General features: G+C 40.2%; 1 protein-coding gene across 7 annotated transcripts in view; it reads right to left on the minus strand.

The window, feature by feature from the left end:
* ABI2 (abl interactor 2) overlaps positions 1-26,065 on the minus strand; it is a 122,163-nt gene that overhangs the window by 19,365 nt on the left and 76,733 nt on the right. The window contains exons 4-9 of one of the 7 annotated variants that reach the window (XM_032775334.2): positions 22,178-22,195; positions 14,326-14,423; positions 9,885-10,031; positions 8,647-8,768; positions 7,401-7,580; positions 3,852-4,010 (exon numbers count right to left, since the gene is read on the minus strand). In XM_032775334.2, the coding sequence (XP_032631225.1) occupies positions 3,852-4,010; positions 7,401-7,580; positions 8,647-8,768; positions 9,885-10,031; positions 14,326-14,423; positions 22,178-22,195 (724 nt within the window). Of the gene's footprint in view, positions 1-3,851; positions 4,011-7,400; positions 7,581-8,646; positions 8,772-9,884; positions 10,032-14,325; positions 14,424-22,177; positions 22,196-26,065 lie in introns of all 7 variants that reach the window. The other 6 variants (XM_032775333.2, XM_032775335.2, XM_032775337.2 and 3 more) reach the window with 6 other exon arrangements.

The following is a 26,065-nucleotide window of genomic DNA, read 5'->3' on the forward strand; positions in this document are numbered from 1 at the left end:
AACAGGGCACACATTGAATGGATTAAAAACTTGGCTAACTGATAAGTCTCAATGTAATTGTAAATGGGCAATAATCATTGAGCAGGCCTGTTTCTAGTGGGGTTCTAGAGGCATCTATTTTGGGCCCTAATTTTTTTAATCAGTGATCTGGAAGAAAAAATCATCACTGAAAAAGTCTGCAGATGACCCACAAATGGGGGAGGGAGGAGTCAAAATATTGAAGAGGCCAGGTCATTAATACAGAGCAATCTGGATTGCATGATAAACTGGATGCAAGCAAACAATATGCTTATTAATACAGTTAAATGTCAATGTACACATCTAGGAACAAAGCAGGCCATACTTACAGGATGGGGGACTCTCGCCTAGGAAGAAATAACTCTGAAAAAGATTTGGGGGTCAAAGTGGATGATCAGCTGAACACAAGCACCCAGTACAATGCTGTGACCGAAAGGACTAATGTGATTCTGGGAGGCATAAACAGGGGAATCAAGAGTAGGAGCAGAGAGATTAATTTACTATGTATCTGGAGCTGGTGCAACCACTGCTGGATATTGTCTCTTGTTCTGGTGACCACAATTCAAGAAGAATTTTGCAATGGGTTCAGAGATGAGTCTCTCTGAACCCATTGCAAATGATTGATTAAGGGATTAGAAAAGAATGATTAAGGGATTAGAAAACCTGCCTTATAGTGACAGACCCAAGGAGCTCATCTCATCTAAGGGGTGACTTGATTAGAGTAAGAAAGTTTATGCTCAAATAGCCTTTTTAGTCTCTAGGGTGCCACAACTACTCCTGTTCTTTTTGTAGATAATCACTGTGACAGATGTGGCAATTTCCTGCAATATCCAGGACAAACCTTACTGAATTAAATTAAAATTAATTCAATGAAGTTTAAGCATTTTAGGAATTTGTTGTATTAAAAATGAAAACTGTATGTATTCTTGTGAGATTGTGTCACTTCTCTAGGGGGAGATGTGGCCAGTGTAAACCTTGGAAGTGTTATGTGCTTCAAAGGACTATTTTAAACAATGCACCAGACTAACAAAGTTAAGTGGAATTCCCACCACCTCTGGTTATGCAAAGATCCAACCCTCTAAAACTTCACCTGGAAGAGGGGACCGTTGTCTGGCTCATCACCTATTCAGGGTCTCTGCAGATCTTTATACAGTTTGGGTCTTTGAAGTGACTCAGAGATGGGGGAGGGGTCTTGTTCTGAGCTAACAGCTGTTTTGGACTTCCACTCACAGAAAAAATCCCTTCGTGGTGTCTGAAGAACTCATCAACTGCCAAAGTCCTTATTGGAGTTGGGGTGATCTCTGGTTCTCTTATCAGCAGGCGTATAGATTTGTCTGAGGAGCCTGGCATCTAGAGGGGGTGCCCTCGCTGGACACAGAGGGGGAATGTAAGTGCAGTTTCCCTGAACTGTGACAATCACACTGATCCTCTCTGATCTTGGAATCTATGAAAAGACTAGGGATGTTAATACCAGCGCTCTGTACATACTCTAACTCATCTAATTTTGTTTTATCTGAATTCCTCCCTTTACTTGCATTTGGGCATGGTATACTCCACTAAATATAACTGTGGGGCAATATTACTGAGTATTACTAAGCATTGGTGTCTCATCCCAGAAGCAATTGCACTTCAGTGATAAGCTAAGTGACTGTAATCTAGGTGCCATCTTTTATTCAGTTCTCCTTCTTTCCCACAATGAAATTCTGTCATAAAATCCTCTTTATCCTCAGTCAGTAATTTGCAATTGGTAGTAGTTCTTCAGAACCCAGTTTTAGTCATATTTATATAAAAGGCATGCTTATATCCCCACAGCCTTCCAAAAAACAGCCTCACCACTGCAGCATAAAAGTTAAATAGCCTTAGTACTGCCATCCAAAAAGGAAAAGAAAAAAAAATTCATGCTGAAAGCATATAAAATACAGCAGAGGGAAAATGCATCAATATCCCCTGCACAATATCCACACAATATGAGAAAAAACCAGTACTGCTTTCTTGAAAAAAAAAATGCCACATATTAAATGGGACAAATCTGCTCTGACATCCCTGCTTCTTCTATCCTGATAATCTCCAAAGGCCTTTCCTTCACCACCCTCCCTCCACTGGTCTCCCCAAACTTTAAAATCTGTTCTTTCCCCCATCCTACAGTAGGGCTAAAAAGCAGCTATGGTCTCCCATCCTGCCAATGCTTCCTCCTCCTGCGAATGGAGACCACAGTCCCCACTTGTCTCATGTCCCACTCATGGATTCTAACTTTGCGAGTCCAAAGGCTCCCCTTCCCTTCCTGGGAGTCCAGATACACAGATTCTGCCTTAATACCCCTCTGAATACAACTAAGATTCCATATTCTGCCTGGTCATTGATTTAGAAACATCTTCTGCTGCATCTCCTTATTTATGCTGTGTCAAGTATCCCTGCCATGGAAGTATTTTCTTTGTGATTTATAGTTCAAGTGAATAATCCTCTTAATCATTACTTTCTTCTCGGGTAAACAGACTGAATTATGGTTACTTAATTTATTTACAGAATATCTGGCATCTTTTACAGTACAATAGTGGTCACTTCCAAAGGATGTTTCATTAAAAACAGAAATACAGAACGGTGGTCAAGAACACTCTGGATATACTGAAAATCCTCTTTACTTCAGAAGGCATTTCTTTTTAGTTGTATCTGACGCTACTTCCTTTTCCTTCTCCCTCTATCTTTTTTCACCCTTCAACATGCCTATAAATGTACACTACAAATACTATAACTCAAGCAGATAGTATAATTTAGTCACGCATCTTCACTCCTCCACCCACCATTACTACCTCGTCCTCCTGGATTCAAATAAATGTCTCTTTGAGGATAGCTAGAAACTAGAGATAAAATGATATGTTTGAGTTTGATCAAATCCCTTAGGCCAGATGCTGGAATCTGGGCATAATTTCAAGGTAAATATACAGTTTAAAACTGCAGAACTGTAGAATAGCATCATTGCACCACTTGCACATATCTAGCTTAAGTATAAGAAATTTGAAAATCAATAATCGTCAAACACTCCTATTGAATCTCTCTGCATCTTCTGTATAAAGGAAAATCTGTTCTGAAGCTAAACATCTTCCCCTCTCTAATCAGAAATGTGGGCAAGAGGTCTGGTTATATGAATGGCCAGCACCTTCCTACTCAGATACAGAACATGTCGCTTCTTGTTAAGCCTCAAAATTGAGCAGATAAGAATTCAACCTTCTACTTTTAGAGAAGGGTCACCAGTTAGACTAAACCGGCATATATGAAACTTGACTCCTGTGGCAGAGGTCCTCTTACCTGCCATATCTAGCACCAATGGCATCCTGACCCTAGATGCCTGATAAAACACACTCCAAGAGGAAGGCCTGCCTCCTAGACTGACCATTATTCAGGAGAGAAACGTAAGTCTCCAGGCGGAAGTAATGGGGAACCAGGATTCAAATAGTTCACGAAAGACCAAACATTCAACCCACACCAGGACTGGAACAACAGAGGTACTGCAGATCAAGAATGAGATTCACCAGATGTGCCGTGTAACGGGGATTGTGTGTAGTGCCTCCCCACACTGTCTTGTCAAGTCAGACACTTGTTTTACAAACTCACTTCAATTAAAAATAAACTATTGTAGGCTGTTTGCATTAATGAGAACCGAACACCTTATACGTGGACAATAGGCTTACCAGGGCTACCAATACTGTTTTAGAAACCACCTAAAGCAGCTCGCAAAATCTACTGTGGAAAGAGCGCAGTCTCAAACAGACTTCACTGCTTTGAAGTTATGAACCCATGGGTGTTTTGGATTGGATATACTGAAGTAAGCCTCTTACCTGGGTTCTGGCTATAAAAAGGCCCTCCATTCATCTGGTTCTGAAGGCTCGTTTGCGAAGTGATGGAAGGAGGGCGCCTGTATGGCAAAGAGCCCCCTATTGTTGGGGGTGTATGCCGGGAGGCAGGTCTGTTCATGCTGTAGAACTGAACAGGGTGACCTAGGTTAGAAAGAAAGATGCATTAGCAGAGAGAAAAAATTGAAGTCTGGCTTTTTAATGCCTACATTCAAGACTTATTCCAAGGATTGAATGGGGGGTGGGTACGAAACAGTAAGTCTGCATCTTAAGAGCATTTTGTTCAGTTGCCAGACCAGCTGAACGTCGCAGAATACTGACACAAGGAAAAATAACTCTTGCTCAACTGCTATACTTAGCACCACCAGCAAAAGCAAATACAGAAATGAGGAACTTTAGCTTTAAAATGTCAGAACTGGAGGACACTGTTTCCAGTTAGTAATATTATATGATGCTTCATAATAAATGTATATTCATGAATGGAGGTCTTTTTCAAACTGAACTAGAATTTCAGGTAGAGATGTTTCATCTCTTTGTTAGCTAGCCAAGTGTCCAAATCACTCACAATGTACCCGCAAATTCAACTGGAAGTCATCTGTAGGGACCACAAAGATGTTCTATTCTATGACTAAAGACCAAAGGCATCTCAGCTGCATCTCAGCCACAGCTTTCAGGAAATGCGTGGAGGATCATTTTGGGGGAATAAAAAAGAACAAACAGCTTGGGCAGAGGAAAGGGAATCCAGTACAATGTTCCAATGTATTAGAAAAATTTTAATTGACTCAACCCTTCAATACCACCTCTCTATTCCAACCAATGTTAACATTGCAACACACACAATTTCTATATCAAACTGATTCAGGCATCGAGTAAATAATGTGTGCTTACCTTAAGCTACACCACAGAAATCACAACTAGAAGACTAGTAATTTAACTTGAATCTCATTGTCATCATACGTGAACTAGTCATAAACCATGATGTTAAGCTACCATATGTTTACATCTAATTAAAGCTCTGAAGCACGTTATTGACACTAACATAAACTAGACAGTTTTCAGTTTGCATGGTTCCCCCTCCACAACATTACAGGTGAATCTCATGATTGTAAAAAACCCAAGGGTTACCCCCCCACACCCCCAAAAAAAACCTCAACCCAGTGAATTTCTGTCCTCCTCTCATTTTTTGAATGTCACTCTGATTGATGAAACCTTTGCTTAAAGCTTTTTTTATGTATTAGAAACATTAGGGTGCAATTTCAGTCTGCTAATGAAAGCTTTAAGCTAACAGGGAAGTGATGAGATCACAAAGGTTCTTGTTATGCCTATTAGGAAAGAGTAAGAAGGTAGGGGAGGAAGAGAATGGGTGGAGTCACTGGTAGGTGGAGAGGGATGCTGCTAGTAGGTAGAGTCAATGGAAGACAGGAGGCTTTTTATCCATTAAGAAGCTGCATTCCTGTCTGGCCAGCTTGGCATCAGCCATGGTCTTTTTAGCATATCTGGATTGGCCAAAATATCATAACATGTTGTTTACCTTTTCAACACTAATTCTGTTATCTGTATCCACTGGAAAATACAAAAGAGTAGACTGAGAATTACTGGATTCTTGTTTTACTTAAAGAATTTATAAAAATGTACTTGTATTTAAGGAATAAATATGCTCAAAGTCAATCACACATAATAGGTTTCATTTCATAAAATTAGTGGCTTTTCTATTGGTCTTTTTGATCCCTAAAAGGATATAAACTATGAGTTTCTTCAGGCTGGGGAAAATCACAACCCTGTAAAACAAAACTATGATTCTCATGTATCAGAGGGGTAGCCGTGTTAGTCTGAATCTGTAAAAGCAGCAGAGAATCCTGTGGCACTAGTTTCTCCTCCCTTGGTTTTCACACCTCAACTGCTAGAACAGGGCCTCATCCTCCCTGATTGAACTAACCTCGTTATCTCTAGCTTGCTTGCTAGCATATATATACCTGCCCCTGGAAATTTCCACTACATGCATCTGACGAAGTGGGTATTCACCCACGAAAGCTCATGATCCAAAACGTCTGTTAGTCTATAAGGTGCCACAGGATTCTCTGCTGCTTTTATTATTCTCATGCATCTTATTTCAGGGAAGTTATCTGAACACTAGGCTAATACAAGGAGAAACTGGGCACCTCTTATTTTATTTCTTAACAAAGGGAAGATAGTAAATTATTTTTTAAAAATCAGATAATCTGAATTTTTATTAAAGGACTTGAGTTTTTCACTTCTATTTAATACTGATTGTTTTATCAAAAATCCACAAGTAGTGCAGTTTAAGACCTAGAGACCTGTAACATTTTTCATACATCAGTGGATCAAAACCTGAAAATCAATACAACTTCTGGCTGATCAGTCTCATCTTCTAAGTGCACAAATACTTCAGATATTATGACGATTTGTGGCCACTGAGATTCATCACAGCTTAGGTGCCTCTACAGTTATTTAAGAATTCTTATATATGAGATTAGGAAATAATGATACATGCTTAATTTTACCCTTTAACTAAACACAAAAAGAATATTTTTCTGGCATGTTACAAAATTTCTAAATAAGCCTGAATGTAAACCAAAGTTATTAAACATCTGAACTAATACAGCTCTGTGATCAGAAGCAGAACCCATTACAATCAGCTACTGCAAATACATGTAAGCCATTTTTGATATATAAAACAGATCTTTACATAACAATACGACATCCAAAATCAAACAAAAGGCAATACATACTAGTCTTACATTATATTTAGTAAATAACACATGTTGAAACTTCAGCAATTAAAGAAATAAAATAAATATGCAGAGTGGTTTTATAAATGTCAAGAAAGCAAGCTTGAGTACATGCAATATATATCACCTATTGAACAAAGTCTTTTGGCAGAAAATGACTCAATTTGGGTATTAAAACTTCCATTTCACTAGTAGTGAATCAAGAACGTATGCCTCTTTTGCAACAACTAATGGAAAGAAGAGATGTTGGCCCAAGACACCTCATGGTTCTACCCTCCCAAATTCACAATCCATTTTGGCCAATTTCATGGTTGTAGGATTTTAAAAATCATAAATGTCATGATTCCAGCTATTTAAATCAAAAATTTCATGGTGTTGTAACTGTAGGGATCCTGACCTAAAAAGGAGTTGTGGCAGGAAGGGGGTTTGCAAGGTTATTGTAGGGGGGTTACGGTACTGCTACCCTTACTTCTGTGCTGCTGCTGGAGAGTGGCAGCTGCTGGCCAGGATCCCAGATCTGAAGGCAGAGCCACTGCCAGCAGCAATGCAGAAGTAAGGGTGGCTCACATTATCCATACTGCTGCAAACATACAATAAAGTGGTTGTTTACAGGACTAATACTCTGAATCTCCTGGAAGAACAGGTGTTTTCCAACTAAACTCATATCCAATAAAACCAAACCAGAAAAAGCCATAAAGATCAATGACTCCTAAGGATCTCTGAAAAGCCTCAGATCGTGTTCACATCTTGGTTCACCTGTCTATGAAATGGAGCAGACACTCACCTGCTGAGGGAGTGGAAGAAACAGCAGGGGGAGTTGGAGAGGTGATGCCATCAGCAAGAGGCTGGGCTCCTGCAGCTGCAGTATCTGGGGCAGCAGAGGGGGCAGTAGCAGGAGCAAGGGGGGAAGGAGCAGGTGCAGAGGTAGCAGGAAGGGGAGAAGTGCCAGCTGAGCCAGCAGGGGCTATGTGAAAAGAGGTAAAGTTAATACAGAGATCAGGTTAGCAAGGATTAGAAAAGCCTTCTGACAATTCAGTGTTAAGATATTCAGTAAACGTTAAATGTTCTAGCACAAAAAGAGGGGATGAGAAAAAAATGAAGCTTATATTAAAAGAGCATTCCAATATATGCAGCAAATAAGGGTACCTGGATCAAGAAAGTCTGCTATCAATTACAGATGTAGAAACCAACGTCTGTACTTCTCAATGAAAGTCATTACTTTAAGAAAGACTGCTTTCCCCCTTTGTTAGTTACTCTCCAAGCTGCAGCACAGAACTCTGTAGCTTTTGTACAAAATTAAACATATTGCAAAGGGAAACCGTCAGTTTCCCATAGCAATTTTTGGCCCATAAAAATAGTTTTTCAGAACACAATTTATGCTTAATAATGTTTTCCTTCCTTTCATTGAGAAGAATGAGGAAAGAAGCACACAGAAAATCCTCAACACTATATGAGTAAAAGAAGGGAGAATACAAATGCTATTTTCTGTGAACCAAACATGTTTATGTTTGACAGACTGCCTTTCCCATGATAATCTGCTCTGCTTTCATGAGTATACTGAAGATTTATTTTACTGCGTCCTTGCCTTTTTAAAAAAATAAATAAATCTAAGCTTCTAATAAACCTCTAGATGCCTACATGCACAGAAAGCAAATGAAAGACCATTTATCTGGCTAAAAGGACAGAGAGACACTGTTTTCTTGGAACAGTGCTGTGTCCTACTAGTCACATCTAGTCAAAGAGCTCCTGTCTCAGCGGGCTTAAATGAATCAACAAGTTTTGATTAACCAATTGACATAAAAGGCAAACAGATAGGAAAATAGCTGCATAACAAACATTTCCACACTCTGGGAGTATCAGTGCACCCACATTTTAATTATTAGCACCAAAACAATGTTAAAGTTTATATGGTTCTGGAAAAGTTGGCTTAAAAAATTCTCAAGAGATTCAGAGTCTTGTAAACACAACAATAAATAAACTAAAACATTAGGACTTGGACAGAAAGAGAGGAAGGTGAGATTCCTGTTTACCTGGATAGACGCTAGGAGGAGATGGAGTGGGGACAGCAATAGGTACACCCACACTTCCACTTCCACTGTTCTCTCGACTGCTGCTCCGACTACTTGGGTGGCTCCCTCCACTACTCCCACTGCTGCTAAAGAAACCAAAGCCACCAAAACATAAATAATCTGGTCCATAGAGAAAATACATAAAAAACATATAGTGGGAACTTGCTACTTCACACTAATGACTGGAAGAAACAAAGAACTGAAGTTGATATAACAAAAATCATTTTTCACAAAAGCATTTAGTTTGGATCAAGAATGTTCATTCGGCACTAGTAATCTAACAAGTATATATGGCATTTTGAAATGCTAATTACCATGACATCATTGCTGAGTGGAGAGAGAGAGAGCTCATTTTTGTACAGATTACAAAGCACTTGGATTAGCAAGATTCTACTATATATGCTTCTACATTAAGTATTGTTGGGAGTAGAAGGGTTAAATCTATCAACATTTCCTGAACTCAGTAAAGTCACGTTTTTTCGTGTTTAGAATGGATATGGTATAAAGCTATTTGCTAGCCTCCTTAAATGTTTTTAAAGAAGAATTTAACATTTCAAGAGAGACAATTTTAGCTCTGATGTGGCATCTTATACTTCTGACTATTCCTAGGACCGATGAAGTCTTCTAATGGTCAGTGAGACGGGAACAGTATCTTCTGTTATACATCATAACTGTGGTCCATCTCTGGGTTCAAAGCTTGTGGTTTTCTCATTTATATGTTATTACTACTTCATTTTTACAGAACTGTTTAGCCCTGTTCATCCTAAAGTCTCAAGATCTTTTATTTTTCAAAAAACTTCGATTATGAAGCATAAGCAATTTGTAGTCTTCCAATAAGCATACCTCATAATTTGCACACACAAAATAATCTCCCTAAATCTTTGTAAAGATTAAATAGTGATGTTGCAAAGTTCCATATTACTATGACTGTTTCTACTACACAATTTTACTAGCACATTATGAAGTACTATGTCTTACAAAATTAAAGTGTAATTGTGGGAAAAAGTAAAGTAAATTTTATGATGGAATATTCCTGTTTTAATTGTGTCCTTGTGTCAATGCACAATGGGTTTCCCAGTCAATAGTGTATTAGTGAGGTTCTGTTATAGGGTCTGGGTTTGATTTTAATCACAGCAGTGCATCTTGTATAGATTACTGTATTAGGCCAAACATATTCTGTGCAGGAGTAGACTGAATACCTGTATGTGCGATTCCTCTGATTCACAGAAGCTGTTCTAACAGGGCTCTGTTGCGAGGGAGCCATATTACGTGTTGGGCTAGGTACATAGTCATTTGGTACCACTGGAGGACGCACAGGCTCCAGTGTGCGATAGGGAGAGTGACGCCTGGACAAAAAAAGCAATATGCACAGAAGCAAATTTAGTCAGAATATAGCGCAGCCACAGATCTTTTACCAGTGTAAACTTACAGTTATGTGTAGCAAAATCTAAGGGACTCAAAAAAACTGTTTTTCCACACGTCTGCAATATCCAATTTATGACCAGGGAGTGGAGAATGGGATTTATGCTCTCCATTTCCCAAACCCTTTTCCTATGCAGGAATTTTCTGTTTTGCATATTTTATTGCTCTGAATCGAGCAGTTGAGGAGTCAGTTTGCCTTTCCACTACTAAATCAGAGTAGTCTGCATACATGTAAATATCTTATTTTGAATTTAACACAATAAGCTCTGTTTCAGGACCAGCCATTACATGAACATAAGAATGGCCATACTGTGTCAGACCAATGTCCATCTAGCCCAGTATCCTGTCTTCTGACAGTGGCCAATGCCAGGCGTCCCAGGGGGAATGAACAGAACAGGTAATCATCAAGTGACACATCCCCTGTTGCCCATTCTCAGCTTCTGGCAAACAGAGGCCCATCTCTGCCGCTCCTGGTTAGTAGCCATTGATGGACCTATCTTCCATGAATTTATCTAGTTGTTGTGTTTTTTAACCCTGTCATAGTCTTGGACTTCACAACATCCTCTGGCAAGGAGTTCCACAGGTTGACTGTGAGTTATGTGAAAAAATACTTCCTTTTGTTTATTTTAAACCTGATGCCTATTCATGTCATTTGGTGGCCCCTAGTTCTTGTGTTATGAGAAGGAATAAATAACACTTATTTACTTTCTCCACACCAGTCATGATTTTATAGACCTCAATGATATCCCCCCTTAGTCGTCTCTTTTCCAAGCTGAGAAGTCCCAGTCTTATTAATCTCTCCTCAGATAGCAGCCATTCCATATCCCTATTCATTTTTGTTGCTTTTTTCTGAACCTTTTCCAAGTCCAATATCTCTTTTTTGAGATGCGGCGAGCACATCTGCACACAGTATTCAAGACGTGGACGTACCATGGATTTATATAGACGCAACATGATATTTTCTGTCTTCTTATCGATCCCTTTCTTAATGATGCCCAATATTCTGTTCATTTTTTTGACTGCTGCACACACTGAGTGAATGTTTTCAGAGAACTAGCCTCAATGACTACAAGATCTCTTTCTTGAGTGGTAACAGCCAATTAAGACCTCATCATTTTATATGTACAGTTATGATTATGTTTTCCAATGTGCATTACTTTGCATTTATCAACACTGAATTTTATCTGCCATTTTGTTGCCCAGTCACCCAATTTTGAGAGATCCTTTTGTAGCTCTTTGCAGTCTGCCTGGGACTTAATTATCTTGAGTAGTTTTGTATCATCTGCAAATTTTGCCATCTCACTGTTTACCCATTTTTCCAGATCATTCCTGAATATGTTAAATAGGACTGGGCCCAGTACAGACCCCTGGGGGACACCTCTATTTACCTCTCTCCACTTTATTTCTTATCTTTTAACCAGTTACCAACCCATGAGAGAACCTTCCCTCTTATCCCATGACTGCTTACTTTGCTTAAGAGCCTTTGGTGAGGGACCTTGTCAAAGGCTTTTTGAAAATCTAAATAAACTACATCCACTGGATCCACCTTATCCACAGGCTTGTTGACTCCTTCAAATAATTCTAGTAGATTAGTAAGGCATGATTTCCCGTTACTAAAACCATGTTGACTATTCCTGAACAGGGTGATGTGCATCTATGTGTCTGGCAATTTTGTTCTTTACTATAGTTTCAACCAGTTTGCCCAGTACTGAAGCCAGGCTTACTGGACTGTAATTGCTACGGTCTCCACTGGAGCCCTTTTTAAAAATTGGTGTCACATCAGCTATCCTCTAGTCATTTGGTACAGAAGCTGATTTAAATGATAGGTTACAGATGACAGTTAGTAGTTCTGCAATTTCATCTTTAATACCATCTGGTCCTGGTGACTTATTACTGTTTAGTTTACCAATCTGTTCCAAACCTCCTCTAATGACACCTCAGTCTGGGACAGTTCCTCAGATTTGTCACCTAAAAAGAATGGCTCATATCTGGGAATCTCTCTCACATCCTCAACCGTGAAGACCAATGCAAAGAATTCATTTAGTTTCTCCACAATGGCCTTATCGTCCTTGAGTGCCCCTTTAGCATCTCCATTGTTCAGTGGCCCCACTGGTTGTTTTACCAGGCTTCCTGCTTCTGATGTACTTAGAAATTTTTTTTTATTCCTTTTTGAGTCTTTGGCTAGCTGTTCTTCAAATTCTTTTTTGGCCTTCCTAATTATATTTTTACACTTCAATGGCCAGAGTTTATGCTCCTTTCTATTTTCCTCATTAGGATTTAACTTCCACTTTTTAAATGATGCCTTTTTGCCTCTCACTGTTTCTTTTAATTTGTTGTTTAGCCACAGTGGCTCTTTTTTTGGTTCTCTCTGTTTTTTTAATTTGGGGTATACACTTAAGTTGAGCCTCTATTATGGTGTCTTTAAAAAGTTTCCATGCAGCTTGCAGGGATTTCACTTTTGGTGCTGTACCTTTTAATTTTTGTTTAACTAACCTCCTAATTTTTGTGTAGTTCCCCTTTCTGAAATTAAATGTTACAGTGTTGGGCTGCTGTGGCTGTGGTGTTTTCCCCGCCACAGGGATGATAAATTTTATTATACTATGGTCACTATTACCAAGCAGTCCAGCTATATTCACCTCTTGGGACCTGATCCTGTGCTCCACTTAGCACTAAACCAAGAATTGCCTCTCCTCTTGTGGGTTCCAGGACTAGCTGCTCCAAGAAGAAGCCATTTAAGGTGTCAAGAAACTTAATCTCTGCATCTCTTCCTGAGGTGATATGTACTCAGTCAATAAGGTGATAGTTGAAATCCCGCATTATTATTGAGTTTTTTTATTTTAATCTCTCTAATCTCCATAAGCATTTCACAGTCACTATCACCTCCTGGTCAGGTGGTCTGTAATATATCCCTACTGCTATATTCTTATTATTTAAGCATGGAATTACCATCCATAGAGATTCTATGGTATAGCTTGGTTCATTTAAGATTTTTACTTCATTTGATTCCACGCTTTCCTTCACATATAGTGCCACTCCCTCCCCACCCCTAGCACGACCTGTTCTGTCCTTCCAATATATTTTGCACCCTGTTATTACTGTGTCCCACTGACTATCCTCCTTCCACCAAGTTTCTGTGATGTCTATTATATCAATATCCTCATTTAATACGAGGCACTCTAGTTCACCCACCTTATTATTTAGACGTCTAGCCTTGGTATATAAGCACTTTAAAAACCTGTCACTTTTTAGCTGCTTGCCTTTACATGATGTAATCAAATGGGACTTTTTTTCATTTGACTGTTTCTCATCAGAGCCTACCTGTATTTTATCTTCCATTTTCTCCTCATTAGGACACAGGGAATCTTCATTTATAGATCCTCCGCGCCAAACCACATGCTCCTCTACACCTATCGGCTTTCCCCCAGACCTTAGTTTAAAAACTGCTCCACGACCTTTTTAATGTTAAGCACCAGCAATCTGGTTCCATTTTGGTTTAGGTGGAGCCCATCCTTCCTGTACAGGCTCCCCCTTTCCCAAAAGTTTTTCCAATTTCTAATATATCTAAACCCCTCCTCCCTACACCATCATCTCATCCATACATTTATACCCCGCAGTTCTGCCTATCTAATTGGCCCTGTGCGAGGAACCAGAAGCATTTCAGAGAATGCAACCATGAATATGCACCACATCAATGCAACAACTAGAAGGGCTGCTGTTTCTCAGGACATAATTCGTAAGGACTCTTATCAGGTGAAGAAAGTGTAGAATTCAGGTTCATAGCTCCACTGGAAAGCACATTTTACCGTTCACTGCATACATGCCCAACCTGTGGCAAGTACGTCAATTTAGATATTATGTTAGCTACTGCAGATAGACAGTACAGCCTGTCAGAAAAAAACACCACTAATTCTATCCACCACAGATAATACAAGCCAAAAGAAATCAAAGAAAGGCTTCCTGAATAAAACTTCTAATGACCTTCATTATCCACAGGCAGCAACACAACACCTACAATTTAAGATGTGGTCAGTACAAAGGATAGTGGTAAAACTTCTCCAAGCCTCACAGCCCATCTTTAGATGGTGGACAAGAAGCAAGAATAAGGAAGATGTTTAAAAAAATTTCCATGGTAGAAATGTAGGTGTTTCAGCTATTTAGGAATCTCTCTTCCCCATCTACTCTCTATGAAAATATTAAGTCTACAGTAACTGTACTCACCCAATAGTTCCTTTTCCTGACATTGGTGGGCTGGGTGGTTTCTGGGTAGGTGGAGTAGTACGAGGCAGCCCACCCATCTTCATATTCTGTGTACTAACCTGCATGAAAGAACGGAGGAAAAAAACAGCCTTTACTATACTCAAACTTCAGGCAATCAGATTGCAAGATTCCCTGAAAATTCATTCTATAGTACTAAAGAGACAAGGGAAGGTTTAAACTGAAAAAACTCAGAGGCCATGCATCTCATATGCAACTTCTACTCTGCTAGAGATCAACAGTTGCACTCAAAGGACTCCTTGTTATGTGGGGTATGCAAAGATTTGTATATAGAAACTGCTTGCCTTTAGGCCATCACATGAATATTAAATCTCTGCTAATGTTGATTTATTTAATCCAATTAAAAATCCCTTTTAGCAGGGCAACTAAGTAGTTTTCTTTTGTTTTGTTAATTTGTTTAAGATAAAGGGCAGTTATTTCTGGTTGCACTGTTTAATGTTAATTGCCCCATATTGTTTGAGAATGGACTTTAAAAAAACTAGAGGATTAAGCAGGGTTCATACTAGGCCACAATACAGTAATTAATATAACTAAAGAGCAGCTAAACTTTAGTGAAGTTATTTTTATATTCAAGGTATGCTCCCATAGAACTAAACTCTCTCATTTTAAAATTTAATATAAAATTATGCTTTAAGCAAGAAAGCTACATATTGTAATGTTTTCACATTAATATACCAAAACTATTTAATGAACATAAGCTACAGATACAAAACATGTGGCCAAACTAAATTTATAACAGTCTAAGCTAAACTAAATCTCTAGTTTGTGGAATAGGAAAAAAGAAATCATGAATACTACTGATGTGATCTTTCCTGTTTTCTTCCTTAGAAAACAGTGAGATAATCAGAAACTACAAATTTAAGTTAATATTTCATTATTTAAGTCATCAGCATCAACGCTGACTGATCTCAGTGCTGACTGACAACATAATTACTACTTACATCATGAATTATAAACATCAAAACATTTTGTTTTCGATGTATTCACCAAGCCAATTAATAGCTCTCTCTGGCTGCATACAAAAGGTAGATACAGCAGGACGAGAATTTATACACATATATTTAGGGAGGTTCTATAAAATATCTTTTTAATCAATGAGCCCTAAATCTATTCCCCATCATAAATAATGTCAAATGATTCGTGCTAAATAATTTAGGGTTTTAATTGTTTTTATGTTGGTTATTTCCCATTATTAAATACTCTTTACACTCTCCTTTTCTGATACTCATCCATGCTCTATTGCACACAGCTACAGAGTATATCATTTCCAACATGTATTGTTTCCAAATAACATGCAATATTTCCAGAAAGTAAGTCCCCCTATTTATAGAAAAGGTTCAGTGATCAAGTTGTTAGTGATGTTTAGAAATATTCTTAGAGGCAAATTACACCCTTTTAATCACTCCAAAAGCCAAGCAGTGTTTATTTGTGTTGCCGTTTAAATGTCAGAGATTATTTAAGGATTAATATATTGCAGTATCCTGACACTGAAATTTGACTCCTATATAGAAGGTGAAAACAGAAGATGGACATCTCAAAGCGATGCTGCTTTTAGCTTGCCAGGAAAAAAAAAAAAAAAGTTTAAAGAAGTGACTGTTGAGATTTTTAGGATTTTTGAGCCAGTAAAAGTCTCAAATGTTCTGATTAGTTTTACAAACATATCTTGCAAATAGTATCATAAAGTCCTTTAAGCCAACTTTAAGCAACATGAAAACTAAAGTTACTTTGAGTGAAGGGCTAGGTAAGTACTGAAATACATCAATTTGAGGGGGGAGAGGGAAAGTGTATAATGAAAGGAAAGTGAATTTTATTCTATACACGGAACATGGAAAACACATCCCAAAAGCTGGTTGTTTTGTTTTTTAAAGTTGCAGCATCTCCATCTCCTTTCATCAAACTTGTCGATATCACTCACTTACCCGTCTGAGTTGTTTAAAACAAACATCCTTTATTAATGTTAACCCCAGGTCATTTCTTATGCACGGGACGTCAATCGCACATTAAGCTCTATGAGTAGAATTTTCAAAAGTCTTCAGATGGGAAGAGTGAGGCCAGTGGGAGCACTTTCGAAAATTCCATCCTAGATATTTCAAACCTCCCATAAGCGTCTATCATTCAGGGACACAAACTGCATCAGAACCACTACCTGTAGGATTCCACTTAAACTATATGATTAAATCTATTTTAACATAGCCCTCAAAGTTTAAAGAAGAAACTACATGGCTGTTATTAATAATAATACTATAACAGTAATGGAAATGTATTAGGCTCCCACTATACTAGGGGTTGTACAAACAAACAGATTAGAGTCCCAGCCCCAGAGAGCTGAGGTGGGAATAGCTGAAGGATAAAGTAAATTGGAACAGTGTAGCAGAAAATTGGAAATCATGCTTGCATTTGCCTCACCAAGGTAGAACTCCCGTGACTGCCAATATCTTTTACATAAGATGGACAGGAAACAGCTTTAGAAAACATGATTAAAAATAGTACAAGAATCTCTTTGTTAACTAGGAATTTAAACAGTGAAAAAGAAAGGAGACATTCTTTAAAAAGACTAAAATGAAAGAGAGGGTAATGCATGATTAAATTTAGACTCCCCCATGTGATACTGTGAAGTTGTAATGTTGAAAGAGAGCAAGTCATCAAAGCTTACACAGCTGTTTTACAAATCTGAAAGGGTTGACTGATTTAAGATTAGCTAGTGTCAGTTACACAGCTCTGTTTGAACTGTCTCCACTTTGACTTAAGGCCAAATAATCAAGAAAAGCAATGAGAAATATACAGCTATTTCAACCGTTCTGACTGACTGACCTTCACTGCTAGAACAATACCATACAACATACAGAGAAAGCTTTCCCATTATCATAGATGAGGAGAAATGGAAAGAGAGAGATAGCGTTAGGATAAAGTAGGAAACTGCATCAGTAACTTTCGCTGAGAAGCAAGTCAGTTCATACCTAACCCCCCAACGCAAGAAAGATGCAATTTTCAAGTCCCTCTTCACTGTCTATGTAAGGATTTCTAGTACCAGAAATAGAGGGGAAATATTCATTCCCCCATTACTGTAAAAATGTTCACATATATGCAGTTAGATCCACTTTGTATACCCTTTCTATGTGTGCACACACGTGCATGTCATACACAGATATCTTCCTACACTAATCCTCAACTCTGGAAATTTAAAGGAGTGATCCTAAAGATTTCTTTTTTTTAAATAAGCAGCAAGAGAATGGAACGTTACTCTTGCATTCACTCACAGATTTTTAAATTTGCCCAGTATACTTAATTTCTAGAATGACTGTGCTTACTAAGAGGTTCTGATTTTATTTCCTAATTAAGTTCCTTTTAAAATGTAAGGTGTTCACGTGCCAAGTAATTGAAGAGAGGACCAAACTGTTGCACTCTAATTACCCCGTATAAAGATGAGCTTAGGTTTCCCACCCAGACTTTTTTTCAGGAAGGAATAAATGGATGTAAGTACTGTCAGACTGTTCAGTGATTTAGTAGGCTGCAAAAAACGAAGCAACTTAATTCCTTCTATATTAGGCACTTGAAAAGATTTTGAAAAGTAGCATGTTGCATTGTCTTCTAGTGCCCCATGAACTACAATAACCATAAATGCTTTTAAGTTGTTTGATTCCTGGATTTACTTGTGACTAAGAAAAAATGGTAAGAGATACTGACAAGATAACTGAATCTAAGGCCTTGATTCAAGAGCAGCATGGATTTAATTCATAGTCAGAACAAGTTTGGGGATTATGCAACACTTATCACTAGAGGCACCCAAACTGGTGGAAGGCAAGGTGAAGAACACACAAAACTGCAAATATTTAAAAGTGAACTGCACAGGAAATAAAATTACTTGCACAATTTTTTTTATGAAGTATAAAGGCAGCTCAAAAGGTGTGTTTTCAAAGCTTTTCCCCCTCTTTTTCTAATGCAAAATAAAAAAAGGGGGCAGGAAACTCCTCCTTTAATAAGTTCAGGCCACCTTCTTTATGAATCACAAAAAAGAAAAAATAGGTGAACACTCATTTTTTCCTGTGCAGGTCATCTTGAAAACAATCACCAAGCCTACCGGCCATTATTTTTTATCTCCCAGTCCTCCCCAAAATCAGCTTTTTTCAATTTTTAACCATGCCACCCTCTCACACCATAAGCTTTTTCAGCAGGAAAGAGCCTAGGAAAGCTCAACGAACAATTCCATGCTAACTCCGTATCTTTTAAAAGCATCCAATTTTAAGACTTTTCAAGTGAAAGAATCCATCACATCCCAATGGTTAATTACCCGCACTCTTAAAAATCAGTTTTTCCAGTTATTTCATATTTCCAGTTGCTTTACCTCAGCTTCCTGCCACTAGATCCGGTTAGGTCTTTGCTAGGCTACATCTACACTACAGGATAAATTCAAATTAGCTTAAACCAATTTTATAAAACAGATAATATAAAGTCGATTGTGCGCGTCCACACTAGGCACATTAATTCGGTGGTGTGCGTCCATGGTCCGAGCTAAGCATCGATATATCGGAGCAGTGCACCGTGGGTTAGCTACTGTAAATAATTGAGGCCAATAATGTCGATTTCCATCCACACTAACACTATCCGATATGTAATATCGATTTTGCTCTCCTCCGTTTGTAGGAGTACAGAAATCGATTTAAGAGCCCTTTAATCGATATAAAAGCAGTGTAGTGTGGACGGGTGCAGCGTTAAATCGATTTAACGTTGTTAAATCGGTTTAACAGCGTAGCGAGACCAGCCTAGATAAAAGAGCTCGGTGCTATCAGAATCATCTCCCTGTAGTCTTACAACCATAATCAAGTCATCTCATCTTCACTTGATACGTGAAAGATTGAGTCCTTCAGTCTCCCACTGGATTACAGTGTGAAATCTGTTATGCAGCAACAGACTTCTGCTGATATGAAACTACTACAATTAGAGTGGTTTTTGTTTGTTTAACATGACAGCAGCCTTGAATGAACTGCAGAATTGCTCTGATTGAACTATTCAACCTTCAGGATGTTTCATGGTAAAAAAGTAGTTCCATGACAAATATTTTTATAGAACATAGTGTATTGTACAGTTTTATAACACCTAACCACCGGCTACGAGCCCCTGCGATTTGCACAGGTGTATTGTGATTCACATGGCATGGTGGCAACTACTGTCTAAAATCTGAAGCATTTACAACAGGATCTACTTTAAACAATTGTACCTTTAGCTGCAAATAGCAGTGACATGTCAAGTAGAGAACATTTTCTTTAAATACAGACACTCTTCGGATCAGGTTCAAGTGGAGGCACTTTCCAAAGAAGTCAGACTAATCACTGGGTGGAGGGCTCTGGGCCTGGGGGGGGTTGGGGAGGGGGATCTGGGGTGGGGCTGAGGAGCGTACTCCAGGTTGGGACAGAGGGGTTCAGAAGATGGAATGGGGATCCAGGCTGGGGCAGGAGCACGGGAGGGTGTCAGGGATGCAGGCTCCTGGTGGCGCTTACCTCAAGCAGCTCCCAGAAGCAGTGGCATGTCCTCCCCTCCAGCTCCTATGCAGTGATGTGGCCAGGCAGCTCTGCACTGCCCCGTCCACAGGCATTGCCCCTGCAGCTCCCAATGGCTGCGGTTCCCAGCCAACAGGAGCTGCGGGGGTGGCGGTTGTGGCGGGGGCAGCATCCAATGTGTAGGAGCCGGAGGGCGGACGTGCCACTGCTTCCGGGAGCCACGCAGAGCCACAGTACGCACAGAGTGGGGTAAGCCCCTAACCCCGCTCCCTGGCTGGAGCAGGGGACGCCCCGGACCCCAATCCCTGATGGAAGCTCAAGGGCCAGATGCAGCCCCTATGCCACTTCCCGCAGCTCCCATTGGCTGGGAACAGCGAACCGTAGCCACAGGGAGCCGATGGGCTCCATGCCTGCAGACACTCCAGGTAAACAAAATGACAATGTATGAGATATTCAATTCAATGATTCCATAGAGTTTAAAATCAAATTTGACGCGTCACTTTTTTACCAAAAATATTCGGCTTATGAACGGGTATATACGGTAAGTATTATATATGTGATCTCCTCCAAAATGGGTCACAATTGCAATTCAATTGTATTTATATGACTATGGAGGCCATTTTTCACTTGCAGCTTCAAGGCACATGTACCAGTCTGTGCACCTAGGATTTGTAAGTGCAAATCAGATCAAATGAACTATTTAAACCTGAAAGAGCAACATACAACACAACTTTTTCTTTTTTTATTTTAAATAAAGAAAACCCTACAAATCTGGCAACAAAAGGTTGTCTGACACACTGTCTGATTGGCCTAATCAAGCTTGAGATCAAGGATGTTCTTTGAAAAGCAACTTTCAAATTCTAACTTGACCTACACTAGAATCATTCAAGTCCTATAGATAGAAGAATTTCTTACTCTGAAAGGCAGAAACGAGGCTCTTACCATCACTGCAAAGGGGAAGAGAACCTGCCAGCTCTTATCTACAATGAAGTGAACATACAATACTTTTAGATCATTACTTCTGCATAACTTGGAGAAACTAATGAAAACTTCGAGAATCTGCCAACTGCTTTTCCAAATCACTCAAAGTTACCACACCAAGAATAGGAATTTTTTTTTTTAAACAGAAACTCTCTTTGGGAAATTCAGTATTAAAAATGCATTACTACTGCATTACAAATGCTGTCCTGTCAGTCTGGATACCTGGAAAGATACTGCAACAAATTAAGCAATCAATTTAAAAGCATCTAGAAGATAAGTAATAAGTAATAGCCTACACAGCTTTCTCAAGAATAAATCACGCAAACCACCAATCTAATTTCCTCCTTTGATAGGGTTACTGTACTATGCCTAGGGGAGAGCTTCTCCTGTCGGTGTAATTAATCCACCCCTGTGAGAGAGGCAGTAGCTGTTTTAACAAAGTGCTGCCTACACCAGAGGTTAGCTTGGCATAACTGCATCACTCGGGGGTGTGGATTTTTCACACCCCTGAGCAACACAGTTATACCAAGGTAAGTTTGTAATGTAGAGCTGGCCTTAGGCTCACGTGGGAGTACTCATATATGACAGTTTTCAAGTTTGTGGCCTAAGTACATTGATGAGATAACATAATACTGCTAAATTAGTGGCATACTAAAAGCAATCTGATATTTTCAAGACTGGTTTAACATTTTGCATAGTGATATTACCAAGTCTGAGAAAATATCTGTAAAAGTTTGCCTCTATACATACCAGTCAGTATTTTACATAAAGAAGAACTCTGACATTTATTTAAAGTAACTAACGTGTGATACTGCAACTTTAAAAAAAGGCAAAACTTCATATAACAAAATATTTTTGATTTTGCAACACAACCGTGGTGTCCCTTTGATCTGAGTAATTTTACATTGAAATACTGGTCACAAAGTGAATCATAAATCACACCGTATATAGGATAAAAAGAGTATTACACAGGTGGAGGTTTAAATTCGGCTAACCCTCATTTATATGCCATTTATTTCCACTTAGTGTAAATATACTATTTCTCCCTCGTTAGGTGAAAACGAGCTATACTAAAATGAGTCAACATTTCACTGTAAGCTTTTATAAATATTACCTACATTAAATCCATCCATTTATATTGCAAAATGTCTATCCACACTGAAATCACACTGAGACTGAAGGTAGATACATAAGGAGGGAGAAGGAATGGTTTATTCTTTTAAAAAATTATTATTAGTGACATGCTAATTTCAAATCCCTCCCCATGTGTAATAGTCTCTAAAGAATAAGAATGGAAATCCAGCCCTGGGGTTTCTTACCTTAAATCTAAGCAACCACTTAATGCATACATGAAGCAAATAAAAGAGGTAAGGGGAAAAAAGCATTGAAAGGTTAGTTGGAACTTCAGGATATGAAGAGAAAGGAAATAAGAAAGAAAAAGTTAAGCATTCAGCATCAACAAAATAATGTATCAATAGATCATAGAAAGAGTGATTAAAGCAGAATGTGCCATGAACAAAAGATTTTCAAGATGAAACTTTTAATAGACACATTGATTAATCAAACAGCCTCCAGATATGTCTTAAATTTAAGTAGGTAACTAAATATCCAACTATTTGTGAGACAGCGCAGACACTCGAGTTCTCCCACTGCTAACATTCCAAGGATCAACATTTTCCCCATAGTGACAGTGTTGGGTTCTAAGTGGATTAACTTTACAAGTAAATTTATAGTAGGTGGCAAAAAGCATCCTCACTGATTATGAGAATTTGGATGCAAGTAAACGTGTTTTACATGTATTACTATAATTCCAATTTGCTAAAGCAGAAGCACATTCATTCTGGAGTATTAACCTAATCTAAAAGTGTTCTGTCAGCGAGCCCTATCATGTCAGCTAGCACTCAACTTGAAGTGATGAAAGATCTCCTAGCAAAGAGAACCCTGAATCTCAATTTTTTGCACTCGAAAGACTGAGTAAAATTGGGAGTTCAGGCACTAGCTTTTAAAGTTAAGTTGTATTTATGTCCTGCTGCTACAGTGCCAGATAGTTTCACAAGCTCTAAATGTGTTCAGAAATACCAGTCCATTGGTTTGACTATTTATTTGGCTTTTTTAGTTCTAAGTAATTTTTAAGAATGCTGCATTTTCTTATACCCGATGTCAGTGGTCCCCAACCTTTTTGTGGTTAGTAGCACATTCATGTTTTCAGAAGAGTGTGGCAGGCACCAACAATTACTCACATACAGGGCGCTCCAGACACCAGTGGAGCAAGCACGTGCTACGGGGCGGCACTCCATCCATTCTGCAGAGTCTGCCATGGGCACCGCGTTGGGGACTACTGCCCTACATGATACTGGGAACACTGAGCAGCTCGGAATCCCAACTGTTACTCATCTAGACATACCATATTTGGAGTCATCCATTGTTTAGTTTCCAAATAAACTCCACTATATTACATAGGTATAATAAATTTTTTTGATTTACTGAAAATTTCCTCTAAATTACAAGGTCCACAGATCTAATGACCAATAGGCTCTCAGCTTCATGAAGCTACATAACCAGAACCAGACCTGTCAGTCACTGCCACAGGAGAGCATGGCAAGCTACTATGAAGAGCTCACCAGTTGAGACAGTTTCCATGGCAAAGGGTAATTAATATCCCTTGTGGTCTGAAACTTAATGAGATTATATGCACTACAGTAATATACTGTGAATTCCTATTATAGCGCGTAATTTTGAGCTAATTTGAATGAACGGAACAGGATTTTTTTTTTATCCTACTGGGGTGAGATCTGAGGATCATGCAACTCAGAGGAAGGAAATTTTTAGCAAATCAGAATAAAATTTCCCTCTTCTCTTTCACCTACAAGACCCATTGATTCATTAACCAATGGGATTTTCACAGTGTGGTTTCAGGGAGGGTTCATACAGAACTACAGAACTAACTACACAGAGGATTTTAAATTATTTCTCCACTACTTAGACCACAGCATGAAACATTCTCAAACTGAAGGTACCATCTACTGATGCCTGAATGTCCAGCTTATACATTTTTAAAAAGGGATGAATGGATAACCCAGTGGCTGTCCTGCAGATCTCATAGCACATATAGTTTCTTAGCTGGGTCAGCTGCTGCCACTCTCAGTGAGTGGACTTTGACCTCAGTTGCTTGGAAAAAGACACTGACTTTTAGGCTTCATGGACGCACCATCTCAACTATTCTGAAACAGTGGATTTTGATACTCTCTTTTCTTTATACATCAGATGGTAGAGAATCAATGGAGCACTGTGTGTAACAGAGGTAGATCTCAAAGGCTCTACCAACATCCATACATGTCACAACTTCTTTCTTGGGAGAGAATTTTTCACAGAGCCCCCAAAAAATCATACTCGCCACTCGCCATACTCCATATCATTGTGGAATATGTAGTATTATCCCTCAATAGATAAGGCCCTAAGCTCTGCCATCTTCTGGGGGAGTAATGCCTATCAGGATGGCCACTTTGATGGAGAGGAAATATATGGATGCCTTCCTGTTGGGCTCAATAAGATAAAGAGTCAAGACGTTAAGGACCAACTTTAGGTCCCATGGCAGTGCTCAATAAATCTTAGCAAGATGAACCAAAGATGTAGCTCTGAGAAATCACTTAACATCTCAGTACACCTCCACCCTGATATAACATGACCCAATAGAACGCGGGTTCACACACAACACGGTAAAGCTCTGACATGCCGATCTGAGCAGCTTGTTAAGGGTCTCGGGCCAGGCCAGGGCTGAGGGGTTTGATAAGGGGCAGAGGTCTTGGGGGCAGTTAGGGGCTCCCCCTGCCCCAGGGTCTGGGGGGCAGGAGCTGTGGAAGGGCACTTTTGGGAGCCCCACAGTCCCAGAGTGACCCGGGGGATTAGCAGGGGGCCGAGAGCAGCCCACTCTGGCCCCATTCGTGTCGCTCGGGGGAGGGGACTTGGGGGAAGGGATCCCCCCCACACTCAGCAGCAGCGGTGGAAGCGGAGCAGCCCGGCCCCAGCCCGCTCCACTCTGCCACCTCCCAGCCACGGCGCTCCGCTATGTCGCTCCGCTTCCCACCGCCGGTGAGCGCGAGGGGCGTCCTTTCCCCAACTTCCCCACACACACACGCGGCAGGAAACGGAGCGACACAGCCCCAGCCAGCTCCCCTCCACTCCGCCAGCTCCCAACCATGGCGCTCCACTTCCCACCGCAGGTGAGTGCAGGACCTTTCCCCAGCTGCCCCGCAGCAACACGGCTGGGGCCGGGGCAAGGAAAGAGGAGCAGGCTAGGGCCACATCGCTCCGCTTCCCGCCGCAGGTGAGTGGGGGGGGGCATCCTTTCCCTAACATCTCCGCACTTACTGACAGCAGGAAGCAGAGCGCCGAGGCTGGGAGTTGGCAGGGTGGAGCAGACTGGGGCCGGGTGGCTCCGCTTCCCGCCCCTGCCATTGAGTGCCTGTCAGGGGGCGGGGTGGATAGGGGGCGGAGCAGTCAGGGGGGTTGGGTAGGGGGTGGGGTCCTGAGGGTGATTAGGGATGGGGGTCTCTGGAGGGGGTGGTCAGGGAAAAACGAATGGGGGGGGAGGCAAAGTTAGTTTTATATAGGGCGGTCTCACCTATAACGCGGTGAGATTGTCTCCCGAGGACCACATTATATCGGGGTAGAGGTGTATAAAGATATCCTCATCCTGTCTGTATGCTGGATTGTGCAGCCACTAGACATTTTGAAGCTGAAACTGTAAGGCACATGATCAGACCCAGCACTGAACCCCTTGTCTGCAGCTCAGGAGAGTGAGGCTTAGACAGTCTGCACTGGGGGGACCACCTTTGAAGAAAAATTGCTATGCCAGAGTCAGGCCAATTATGCTCAATCCCAAGATTCAACACTCTTCCACCCCTTGTCCTCAACTGAGGCTGCTGGTGACTGAAAACTTCCCAGAGGGATAAAACTCTGCCCCTGGAGAGGAAGCGAATGCCCTGGGACAGAGCTGGAGGCGAAGTCCCATGGGTAGGGGCTAGGAAGACAGATTGAGGCACCTCCTGCACAAGCTGGTATCAGGTGGCTGGGAAACTCCTGGAGGGAGTCGTGCTCAACATCTCCTGAGTCCCCATAGCAGCCCTTTTACGAGAAGGAGCAAGGGGGAGTATGGGGATGAGCTAGTTGGCTTGCATTATAGCACAAAACACAGCTATAGAGGCAAG

The sequence above is a fragment of the Chelonoidis abingdonii genome, chromosome 10 (assembly GCF_003597395.2).
Source record: "Chelonoidis abingdonii isolate Lonesome George chromosome 10, CheloAbing_2.0, whole genome shotgun sequence".
NCBI lineage: Eukaryota > Metazoa > Chordata > Testudines > Testudinidae > Chelonoidis > Chelonoidis abingdonii.